The sequence below is a fragment of the Protomyctophum bolini genome (genome assembly GCF_963924005.1).
Source record: "Protomyctophum bolini genome assembly, chromosome: 5".
Lineage (NCBI taxonomy): Eukaryota > Metazoa > Chordata > Actinopteri > Myctophiformes > Myctophidae > Protomyctophum > Protomyctophum bolini.
Genome location: NC_137866.1, coordinates 42,557,997 through 42,570,496, shown reverse-complemented (window position 1 = coordinate 42,570,496; position 12,500 = coordinate 42,557,997). Strand labels below are relative to the sequence as shown.

Sequence of the window (12,500 nt, the reverse complement as noted above, 5' to 3'; positions counted from 1 at the left end):
TCACATGCTGAAGAACAAAACAAAACAAAGACAGGTGCATGCTGGATCAGAATTCAGAGGTACAGCGTTTCATTTCTGATTAAAAGTCCTCTTAAAAGGGAGCCACTTGGTTTGCAGGTTTTTCAGTCTAAACAAGGGCCCGGCAGTGGATCAGGGGCCCGGTAGAGTGCATGGGCTTCCCCAGAGTTAGTGTCGAAGTGACATTGAGCAAGACTCTGAACCCCTAATTGATAACGATATGTATAGAGGTTGGTTCCTAGCTTGGTTTCCTCCACCACTTGTGTATGAATGTGTGTATGAGTGGGTTAAATGTAATGCACAGCCTATGTAAAGCGCTTTGGATAAAAGCACTATATATAAATGGCAATTGGCACGCCGTCTTACCTTCACCACGGTGACCATGCCGTCGTTGGAGACGGGGTCAGTGCGGACGGTGAAGTGTCCGGCGGGGTCTCCACTGATGATCCGGTAGACGGCGTTCCAGTTGGGCGAGTGAGGCTGGTCGGCATCGATCACAGTCAGGTTAGCCACTGCCACGTCCACCCTGTTCTCTGGAACCTCACCGGCAAACTGAGAGAGAGAGAGAGAGAGAGAGAGACAGAGAATGTTAGCACAGCGGTGCTTCAATCCGTCTTTATCTTGGCTGGAGCTGCAGCCTTCCTGGATCATTTGAGGATGACAATTTCCAAGTGCCACTGAGTGCCTTTCAACCGCCATGTTCATTTTTCTTTACAATACAACAAGCCCGTGCACTCTCACTTCCTTTCCTTTTGGGTTTGCAGTTATAGCACACATTAAGCTTGCTATATACTACAACCCCTCATTAAAGGAGTATAGTCCGCCCACGTAATGACTTATTCTGTGTCAATTACACACCCCATGAAGCCTTGAATTCACGGAGATAGTTTTGGTAGAATTCCTAAGCCAATACATTGAGTCTCCTACTGAGCAGCCACCCGCGGTCATAAATATATTGGCTTAGGAATGTGACAGAAACTCAAAGTCTGCATGAATTCAAGACTTCATGGCGTGTGTAATTGATAGAAAATAACTAAAATGATGGGTCAACTACTCCTTTAAGAGGCTAGAGAGAGAGAGAGAGAGAGAGAGAGATAATTCCTTTCCAGTGCAAATGGCTCCATTTCCTCATGTTGATTTCCCCTCCATTCCCTATTGCCATCCTAGAGAGCAATAATATTCCATTGTGTTAAAAAGGCATTAAGGCAGAGGAGGAGGCAACGCGTGGAGACAGACAGAGGGCTGCAGTGACAGAGGCTCAAGCAGCTGTAAGTCTGTATGAGAGGTTTGAAGATGTCCTCCTGCTCTACAAACACATGTGCTTTGTCCTGATAAGCCTGATGAAGAGTGAAGCTCTGTCTGTCGTCTGTCTGTTCTGCTGGGATTGATCAAAGCTATCCAGGGATTAAAGCAGAAAGAGAGAGAGAGAGAGAGAGAGAGAGAGAGAGAGAGAGAGAGAGAGATGCCCGCCCACCCCAGAATTACGTCCATCAAACCCGGCACACTCTGGGCGCCATGTCGTCAACTGGCGTGAAAGAGTTACTGAGCTGCTTATTTGAGTGTAGGATATCAAATAGCAAAGCCCCCTGACCAAACACTCCACCAGACCATAATACCCTGCCTGGCATCCCTCAACATCAGGCCAGCAAACAGCCCACAGCAGCGGGCAGATTAGGTGTGTGTGTGTGTGTGTGTGTGTGTGTGTGTGTGTGTGTGGTCTCTAACTCTCAAACGTCTCAAACCTTTTTGGCTCAGGGCATCCCTTTAAATAACTCTTTCCTCCACGGCACCCCCATGAATTCCATTGTTTACTAGTTTACCGCGCCTTACATTTCAAATGGTACGGTACGTAATTATGTAAATCATTCCCCATAAGATACAGTATGAAAACTTGAGAGAATATCCATTTCCCTCCCTTATGACAATTTGAAAATAACTTTCACTTGTTTAATCACTTGAGAACCAGCATCCCTATTCTGGGGGAACATTCACCAAAAATGCTGATGGTGCATCAATGTATACGCCACATCTCTTCACCAAAAATAGCCATATAGCCATCAGCATTTTAGATTTTAGATTTCATGATTAAACTCCCTGTCTCCCGACAATGACCACCTAGCCAGATATCATCCCTTGCTGTAGTGGTTGGAGGTGCTCATCCTGCTCTTCCACCGAGACATTTTAGACCCAGGTGTCGGTTATAGACCGATTCACAGAGGGCTTCCTGGGTGCGGCCATTACTGAGGTGTACCATTAAGCGCAACAGCACTGATTAGCTACACCTGGCCTACGGAGCACCTGCTCCATGGATTACACCTCAGTAATGGCCGCGCCCAGGGCACCCCTCTGTGAATTGGTCTATAGTTCTCTGTCTGTGAATGTGTGACTCTCAATTCAATTCAATTCAATTCAATTCAATTATCTCTCAATCTCTCTCTCTCTCTCTCTCTCTCTCTCTCTCTCTCTCTCTCGCTAGGCTTTACTAATGAGGATTCTTCATTGATCTCACAATTTTACAAACCTTATGTCTCTAGTTAAAAATACTGCTTTCACTCTAACCTGACACTGGTTCTGGAGCTGTTAATAATGCACCAGGTGCTCATTGGAGACTCAGATTCTCTGATCAGATATTCATTCCTCTCTTTCTGCGACATGGCGTCTCTCATGATGGAACAAAGGCGAGGCGGAGAACGGGCTCTTTCACCGTGACTGGCACGGGACGCGGCGTTCGACAAAACACTTCATGCCAGCGCAGCCACCCACCTGTCACTATGTGTTGGCAGTGGAGGAACTAGTGGAGGAGGCAGAGGGAGAGATGGGAAGAGAGAGAACATGTGACAAGGAACCTCACCGTTGTGGAGATGACATGTACTGTAGGAAGGAGGCCAAGGCACAGCGGTGCTGCTACCTACTGTACTGCACAGGGATTTCCCACTGAGTGCATGGGCTCCACAACATCCTACTATACTCCATCCATCCGTTCAGACTGTGACTCCTTCCTTCATCCCTCACCCTGTATACCTGCATTCCTTCAGCTGCATCCCTCACCCTGCATACCTGTATGCCTTCAGCTGCCATCTCTCCATTATTTCAGCACTCTCTCCGGACTCTCAATACTGTACATCCCTTCAACATTATGTCATATAGTGCAGGAGTTCTCAACCTGGGGGGTCGCCAGCCCCCAGTTCAGCTATTCAGTTTTTCCAACTGAATGGCTGGAAAATGGAAATTAAGAGTTTACATATAGTACACACAGTATATGCATAAACTTTCCTTAATCATTATATCTGGTTTCAGTATTTATTTATGATGTATTTATTATTAAGCTTATTGTAGTGGTCAATTTGTATTGGGGATGGGGACGTTGCGGGGGTCGCGAGACATTGCCAAAGCATTTCAGGGGTTCCCCAGCCAAAAATGTTGAGTACCCCTGATATAGTGCATTAAACTTCTTTAATTCCTTATTTTATTTGGTGTGGTCTTTAGCTGTACGCATGTCTGTATGTCTCCCAGCCCCCCCGCCACACACACACAGCCACCTTGAAGAATGGGTCAGCTTCTAATAGGGATGATGAAATGTTAATCATCAACATTAACAATAAATCCCCCAAGCTTTCTATTTGTGGGACACTATGGGGTTTACTGCAAACTATTATATTTGCATAATGGCCCTAAATTCTCAACAAAATGGTGTTACCCCACGGTTAAACTGGATGATGTATGAGGGGAGTGGGTGAAAAGTGCTCAGCTCCTCACAGCTCCAAGTCCTCCACTAAAGTTCATCATCAATATCCATGATGGCATTAACTTGCTTCTGTGGCGATGATGGAAATGCACTTAAACACACTGAAATACAGTTAGATGATACTAATCTATTACTGGCCACTGTCATCCATATTATGCTGATGTCACGAGAGAATCCTAATGGACATGAGGGGGGTGCGGGGTGGGGGTGGTGAGTCAGGAAAGACTTCTGATTTACAACCATCCATGTCTGTGATTTACTGCTACTGTAACCAACAGCTCCTATAGAATAAAACAACCCTTCATTCTCATCTCCTGTTCCCATCATTCTCTGTTCTTCAGAATCACTTGGCGGTGCTCCACGAATCCGCTCTTCTCTTTAAACACAGTTTCTGGAGTGTTCTCCTTCACCGGCCTACTGCAGGTAGAGGTATAAAATACTGCCCGGCTGTGCTCAAAGTTGCAATGCTATAAGCATCTCCTCTACCCAATTGCGGCCTATACTTGCACTTGCACTGTAGAGAGACTCTTCATCATACCATTAAGCTATAATTTATCCTGGGATACAGGACACATGAAAGTGCCTTGAAACTGCCTTCAGCTAAAAATAATAATAATAATAATAATAAATAATACAGACTACCTCCATCCCTGTGGCCCTTTGATGTTATACTATACAATATTCCATTGTCATCGTTTTCTTGTTGATTCAAAATGGATATGGTTTAATTTGTGTCCGACTGTGTCTGTGAATGTGCTGTGAAAATGTGCTGTGAAAGTGCTGTGCTGTGAAAATGCTCGAGCGTATCTGCACATTATCTGCAGCTAAATTTAACTAAAGTATCTTAAATCTTCCACCGTTTTGTATTAAGTCATGATTACAGGACCTCCCTCACTCAACCTTTCCGTTCCTCCATCCATTGTTCCGTTTCACGATTCCATCAATTGCATTTTCACTCACTTACTCCTCTCTTTGTCTGCTTCCATTTCATCTGATCTGCACCCCCTCGTCATTCCATCCATCATTCACACTTTCCTTCCCTCTATCTCTCTTTAGGCTCCTCCCTCACCACCCTCATTTCCTTCCCGTCACTCACGGTTCTGGAGGTGAGCATGGGGGGATTGTCGTTGATGTCGGAGACCATTATGATGGCTGTAGCCGTGTTGGAGAGACCAAAGTTCAGGTTGCCCTCCATGTCCGTCGCCTGCACGATGATGTTGTACTGGGACACTTTCTGTGGGAGAGAAGGAGAACAGAGGAAGCACCATGTGATTCATCAGCAGCAGAAAACAGCAGGCTTGGCTCCTACCCTCCCGACCAGTCTACAGGGGAAAACAACAGCCTTGTGTAGGAGCTGTCCGTGGTGCTGGTATCAACACATAACAGCTTGTGTGGGAGCTGTCCGAGGTGCTGGTGTCAACACGACAACAGCTTGTATGGGAGCTGTTCATGGTGCTGATGTCAACAGTATCAACCAGAGAGATGTCTATCGGGTCATAACAACTACATTAATTGGTACTCCTGCAGAGGATTGTTGTCTACTGCTGGAATTCTGACAATTCCATCAATATGTGTTAACATCGTTAGATGATCATGAAAGACTTGAATTGTATATTATTATACCTTTAGAAAAGGTATTTACTTTTTGGCAATTTATTCATGCAAGTTAATAATTACTGATTGTTATGTTTTCACGAAACTTTGTTACAACATTGTTCCTTGCAATATAGTGTCTTGTTAGTCCATGAGGGCTGGGCACTGGGTACCAACAGTATACCCACAGTGCATGGCATTAAAATCAACCAATCAATGAATCAATCAATCAATCAGTCTATCAAAGAAAAAACTAATTAAAAGAAAAGAAAAGAAGGAAAGGAAAGGAAAGGAAAGGAAAGGAAAGGAAAGGAAAGGAAAGGAAAGGAAAGGAAAGGAAAGGAAAGGAAAGGAAAGGAAAGGAAAGGAAAAACAAAACAAAGCAAAGCAAAGCAAAACAAAACAAGAGAGAAGGCTCAGCACTGTGTGTGAGAACAACAGCACAGACAATACCCGGCCAGTATGTCCAGACAGACGATGCGTATTCAGTGTCTCTGTTGGACAGATGTGAACACAATGATCCGACTGACAGAGATGAATGGAGTATTGGTGACACACTAATATGAGACAATGACAAATCCGGCTCTATTTTTGGGGACAACACAGCGTCACTGTTGTGGCATGCTGTGTACGCGCTTGTGCAGTTGTACAAGCCCCCCCCCCTCTCTCCCCCACTTACTGTCCCAGGGTGTGGTTAATGGGCTGCAGCAAGGACAAGGTACATAAACTGCCTTTCGGGATAATGCATCTCGTCACTAGGATTCTCAATTACGCTCCCAGCATCTCTCTCACCTGCTAATTACTGAGTAAATATCCCAATTAGACCGTGACTCCACATCAGGAGGATCAGACAGCCCTCCTCTCGGCTACGTCTCGGCTCCAAACAAGACGACATGCATGACTCCAGCCCTGCACGAGGGTACACCTCATTAACGCGCTCACTCGCAAGTATGCAACGAGCAGACACACACACACACACACACACACACACACACACACACACACACATTCCTGTACTGTGTTTTCACATCTTGTTTAAAAAGCGTGCCGTTAGAGGCGTGCATGTATACACTCACCAATTAAAGAGGAAATGACGTTTTAGGCATTTCCCGCAGGCAGCAGAAGCTAAACACCGCACCCGATGACATGCTCTGGTGAGCTTCAGTGATGTCATCAGTGTCACTGATGGCAAGATTCCTAAATACTCAAACAACTGTTGGGCTCCGATGCTAGTGAAGTGCCTTCATCTGCACTTACACTAGCATCGGAGCCCACAGTGGGCGAGTATCTTTATTTTCTCATCTGGGTATACTACTCACCGCTCGGCACCTGCCCAAGTTTGGGTTGGATGTGCATGTCTTTGTACTTTTTTCCCCCGAAGATTCCTAAATACACCATGGGCTTCTGACAAGGTGTCTATGCTATACCCTAGAGTTCACTGACTTTTCATGACTTTGAAACAATTCTTCTTTATCATTCAAATTGTTCTGGGCATGGTTTCTAACATATTATTCTGTGATCTGAAAACATAATAATGCTTAAAGGCCTACTCATACTGGGTTAGGGTACTTCTTTGAGCCTCACAGTGACAATAACACTCTCAACAGACCTTCGGAGTCCTTCAGCAGCAAAGTAGCACAGCACATCAGGAGACCGAGGGAGAGACAGGGATTTGGACACAGTCAAGGACAGTGGAGGGGACACAGAACAACAAGGGACAAGGCTGACAGGACAGTGGAGGGGACACAGAACAACAAGGGACAAGGCTGACAGGACAGTGGAGGGGACACAGGACAACAAGGGACAAGGCTGACAGGACAGTGGAGGGGACACAGAACAACAAGGGACAAGGCTGACAGGACAGTGGAGGGGACACAGAACAACAAGGGACAAGGCTGACAGGAGCAGGCCCATCGGCAGTGAACATGTGTGTTCTAACGCTTACACTGGTGACCCCCCCCCCCGCACGCACGCACGCATGCACGTCACACACACACACACACACACACACACACACACACACACACACACACACACACAGCTAGTATTATTTCTCACGCTACACTGTTTGCGTTTCATTGAGTGTAGATGTGATTATATTTACTTTTGTATTTGCCTGACAGTTGTCAAGGGCATTCTATCTCTTATAGTCTCTCTCTCTCTCTCTCTGCCACTGTTGTGTGACGTGTTGTTAATAGGTCTGTCAGTGGGACAGATGGGAGATGATCTGTCAGAGAGGTTTCCTTACAGGGACCATGTCTGTCATATGAGAATAAACACAAGTTACACAGCTCTATGAAGAAGAGGGAGGCAGTTTAATTAACAATAAAGACGAGCGTGTGTTTGTGTGTTGACTAATGGCCACTGAGTGTTTATCAATCACAACCCCCAAAAGAAAAGTGGTTTATTTGTACAATAATAAATATCAAATACGAGTTGGATTTGTAAACACAAAATGTTACAAATGTCACCGTTTTGTTGCCGAAACGTCCACCAAATGAGGCACGAATCAGTATCCCATGCAAGCCAGACAACTAATCTTTGAATGCCTCACAGAATGGGGAGCTCCGGTCGGGGGCCGTGCACAACATGTTTGAGCATTCACGGACAGACACAGACAGACTGACGTGTGTTTGCTGCGTGTCTTTTAATTATGTCTTGCTGTAGAGCGGACGGTTCTGAGCGAAGCGTGGAGCGACCGGTGCGCAAATGAAGATGAGCGACGGAGCGGAAGGGAACATGAGCGAATGAGAGAGCGTGACAACAGACCCCTGGAGCGAGTGGAGCTTTGTTCCCCTCCGCTCACATGCTCTGATGTGTCATGAGCACAACATTACACAGTCATACCCAACACGGACACTTTTTCATGTCAAGGACCCCCAAATTGACACTAATAATGGCATTTCTATCTCTGGGACCCCCAATTTATATTATGAAATCAATGTCAATTTAACTCTGATAGTGTACAAATGGAAACAAATGGGCCCGTTAGGGTCCATTTGATTCCATTTTTACACTCTCAGTGTTACAGACCCATAAGGGTCCATTTGGTTCCAAACTATATAATTTAGCTGGGGACCCCCTGGAACTCCCTCAAGGACCCCTAGAGGTCCCCGGACCCCACTTTGGGAACCGCTGCAATAGAGCAGTAGAGCACATGTCCAAAACCACTTTCACTTCTGCCCATAGGGGGCACGGCACCACAAATGCGAACAGTTGCAATGTTTGTCGTATAAATTCTATTTCCCCGATGGCTTATACTCATGTCCTCGCGGCAGCACCTCACGACTGACACAGCCCTGGATAGGCAACCCGGCCTGCAATGCTCCCCTTGATGTTGAGATGATTACATTATGTTCGTTCATGGATGCAGTGCTGCTGAGTTTGAGCTACACTTACTAATGTGATTCTATGTTTGTTTTTATATTTTAATTCATGCTACAAAACCAACTGCTCTTCAGAAACAAAATAAAGTTGAAGTTGAACAGTTGCGGGACCGTAGCCTACTACACAGGTTGGCAATGAAAGCGGCCCCTCTTGTTAATGTCTAGCTAGCAGTTGCTATAGCAACACACATATAGAGAGCTAAATGAATTATTTTTGCTGGCTATAGCAGTTAGCATTTATGAAGTTCCCAATGCACCATACGCGTTCACTTTAAGAGTCTGAGTTTGCCCGGCCCCCTCACACACTCACTATACACACCCTTTAGTATCACTGGCACAAGCACACTAGCGAGGTGGAGTGCTACTTTACGGTTAGAAAAAAAGTGTGAGCACTGACCTCACGATCGAGACCTGCCGCCACAGTCACGATGTCTCCGGTCTCACTGTTGATGGTGAACATGTTGGGGATAGGGCTGTGTGGCGTCTGGGACAGAATCCGGTAGCGCACCATGCCATTGGCCGTGGTGTTGTCGTCAGCATCAAACGCAGACATGTGCATCACATATGTACCTACAGAATGGAAGAGTGGGGAAATGGGTCAGATCCCATCCCCCGAACGACCTGCCTGAGGATTACCATTTACAAGTTATAAGCATTCAGCAGAGACTCTCGATCCAGAGCGACCAATACGAAGCAAGGAAAACACGAGGAGAAGCAACATCAGCGTAATCGCTCCCGAGATCATTTCTACATCCTGACAGTTTTCTGAAAAAGCTATGTTTCTATGTCAGTCGTTCTTCGATTTTTCAGATCTACAAGCTCGAGTGGCGCGCTATGAGCTTGTAGATCTGCTATTTTTCAATAGCTAAAGCATAACGTAATGCTAACACCAAAAGGGGTCCCCGCCCCAAAATGGGTTAAATCACTTCTCAGATGCCATTTTAACAGAACACATTTTAATAAATTGATGCTTGATAGTTTCTATATGCCTTTACTGATATTTATTGTGTGCAATGTGTTCTTCCATGAGGTGTGCCGTAAATCACACGTTTATTTGTTTTGAAAGGTGTCTGATTAGTGGTCACAAAAGATTGGACAAATCCTATATGTACAATTAATTAGTGTAGTATAGTATAATATGACACACACACACACACACATATATACAGTATAGGCATATATTGTGCTGTTTCTTTTTAACTCTATGACAAATCTCTGTCTGTTATCCATAAATAACGCTCAGTCTCTCTCTCCGCCCACTGGGTTGGCGGCCAGTCTAATTGCCGTGATATCATGCCAGTGACAGCCTCTGTCCAAGAATGATTGTAACGGCGGCGCACATTTCAAACTTCATTACATTTCAAAGCAACATTTGTCAACGACTCGGCCAGAGCGAGTCGTCTACACTCTAAAGGACTCTCGGGGACGAGGAGGAAACAAGACGGATGGAACGGAGCATTTTGGATGGAGAAAAGAGAGGAGCTTTGCACATTAATTGGTTTAATTCCCTGTTGAAACACTATGAATCTTCTATCCACCTTTTTTTCCCCCCCTGAAGATAGAGGGGTCATGAGAGAGAAGGGTTTGGAATCGCAGCACGGTCACACATCGCCTGGGTAATTTTATTAAACTGCACTCTTCAGGGATTTAATGCGGACCCTTTGTACAGGCGTCCTGCGCTGTGCCTGATGGGATTATGTCCCCTTAATGACTCTTTACAGTTTTTTTTCTTCTTTGATATTAATTTCAGAGCCTTGAAGTCATTTTTTGAAACCTTGGATACAATCTCCACAACAGATAATCAAAAGTGCCATATTTAAAAACCCTATAAAGCCTTTTTTTCCCCTTTTTTTTTGCTTGGATACAGAAAACAAAAACCAGAGATAATCCATTTACTGAAATAAAAAATGTGCACACTTTGGCACATAACTGCAAAGTATTAGTGTTTAAAAATAAAATCCACACATATTACAACTTTCTTTTCATTTCATGAATACTCCTACAGTATGCATTAGGGTTTAATATTTTCCCCGGATTTGGCTCATTTTAATTCCCGGGAATTTGCGGACCTTTTCCCGGGCTCCCGCAGGAATTCCCGTCAGAAGAAAAACAAAAGAGAAGAAAAAAAGTGCCCACCAAAATGCATTTATATGTATAGATACTTCACATGTTCAATAGAATATTGATATTTTTTGGTTTAAAACGTTTTATTTGAACGAAATATGAACATATAGCCTGCAAATAAAACTATTAAATTACAATATGAATAATGTTATAGGCCTACTACGCTATTCAGTCACTAATGTGACTGTCGAAGCACGGGGGGAAAAATAAACGACCTCACGTCTTTCTTTCACATTAGCTATATGGTCTTTCACCCTTTGAGCAGTGCTGCTGGGTCCCCTTCTCCGCTGCAGAGAATGTGATCATCCCGCTTTGTACTTTATGAAAAGTCTGATTGGGTGTTAAAATAGCCAGCACGGCCAGTGCGCAGCACAGCACACTGATGATTAGTGATTATTATATTGGGAGAGAGAGAGAGAGAGAGAGAGGCAGGCTGTGTGCTGGTGGTTATTATAAAACAAATTGTAGCCTATAGGCTACTCATCTTTGTTTGTGTTCCGTTTGTGTCACGTTATTGCTGAGTTACGCACACATGCAGGCAAAAGCAAAAAGGGGTTTAGAATGTCCATCACGGGGAAAGGAAACTCCTCGCTCCGTCGGTAACACACACTTCTCACAGAGACTGATTGATTAGGCTATACTAATGATTGACAGGTGCCACAGCTTTGGGAGCGTGCCTGAAGATGTCCAACACAGTTCTGGAGCCCTTGAGTGTGATCCATAATTCCATATAAAAATATCATCAAACATGTTTGAAAATGATGGGAGGGTTCAGATTGGACATTTGACCACTCGATCAGGGCAAAGACATTTCCAGGCGGAAAATTGCATGCCCTGTACCCGGGAGGACCGGAATCCCGGTATTAAACCCTAGTATGCATTCATGTATACAGTACACACTGCGTACGTATACATCCTTCCACATTTTGCCCAAATGTCGAGTACCCAAGCAATGTCTTGTGATCGTATAGTATAGCGGCAATTTTCAGTGCACGACACAAAGAAAGAAAGAAAGAAAGAAAGAGTATAGCCATCATCCATTCATCCTGTGACTACCTGGCTTGGAGCCTTCGTCCACAGATCCATTGTAGACCTGGTTCTTGAACTCTGGTCTGTTGTCGTTCATGTCAATGACATAGATGTAGAGGTCAATGGGGTTCTCCACCTGGTTCCCATTCATGTCCACAGCATGGGCTCGAAGCTGGAGGCACACACACACACACACACACACACACACGCACACGCACACGCACACACACGCACGCACGCACACACACATAGTCGGAAGTAAGATGAGAGCTATTAGGGGAGAACAACATAATGAACTGGAGACACTATTTATGTCTCTTTCAAGGCTTTAAGGATTTAATTTCACGTTTGTGTTTGCACTGGCATGCAGTATTGGAGACACCACAGCACAATCAAACGTTAAGTAACATTTGCAAGGGTTTTTAACAACGAATAAACCTTTTATGACATTCAATGAACGATATGTCAATGTGGCACTCAGGTCGACATTTAGTAGCCTATGTGTAACAGAGCCTCCAGTGTCGTGTTGTTTTCTCTATCGCTGATCAGCAGTGAAGAAGCCAATCTGGCAGTGGTTTGAAAACAATACAGTACTTCTTGTCAAT

General features: G+C 44.7%; 1 protein-coding gene across 1 annotated transcript in view; it reads right to left on the bottom strand.

Annotated features, from left to right (window-relative positions):
* The window catches only part of LOC308315984 (cadherin-4-like), a 219,800-nt gene that overhangs the window by 27,860 nt on the left and 179,440 nt on the right, over positions 1 to 12,500 (bottom strand). Inside the window, exons 7-10 of the mRNA XM_080764276.1 lie at positions 11,923 to 12,067; positions 9,140 to 9,312; positions 4,860 to 4,997; positions 385 to 570 (exon numbers count right to left, since the gene is read on the bottom strand). Of these exons, the coding sequence (XP_080620402.1) occupies positions 385 to 570; positions 4,860 to 4,997; positions 9,140 to 9,312; positions 11,923 to 12,067 (642 nt within the window). The remainder of the gene's footprint in view (positions 1 to 384; positions 571 to 4,859; positions 4,998 to 9,139; positions 9,313 to 11,922; positions 12,068 to 12,500) is intronic.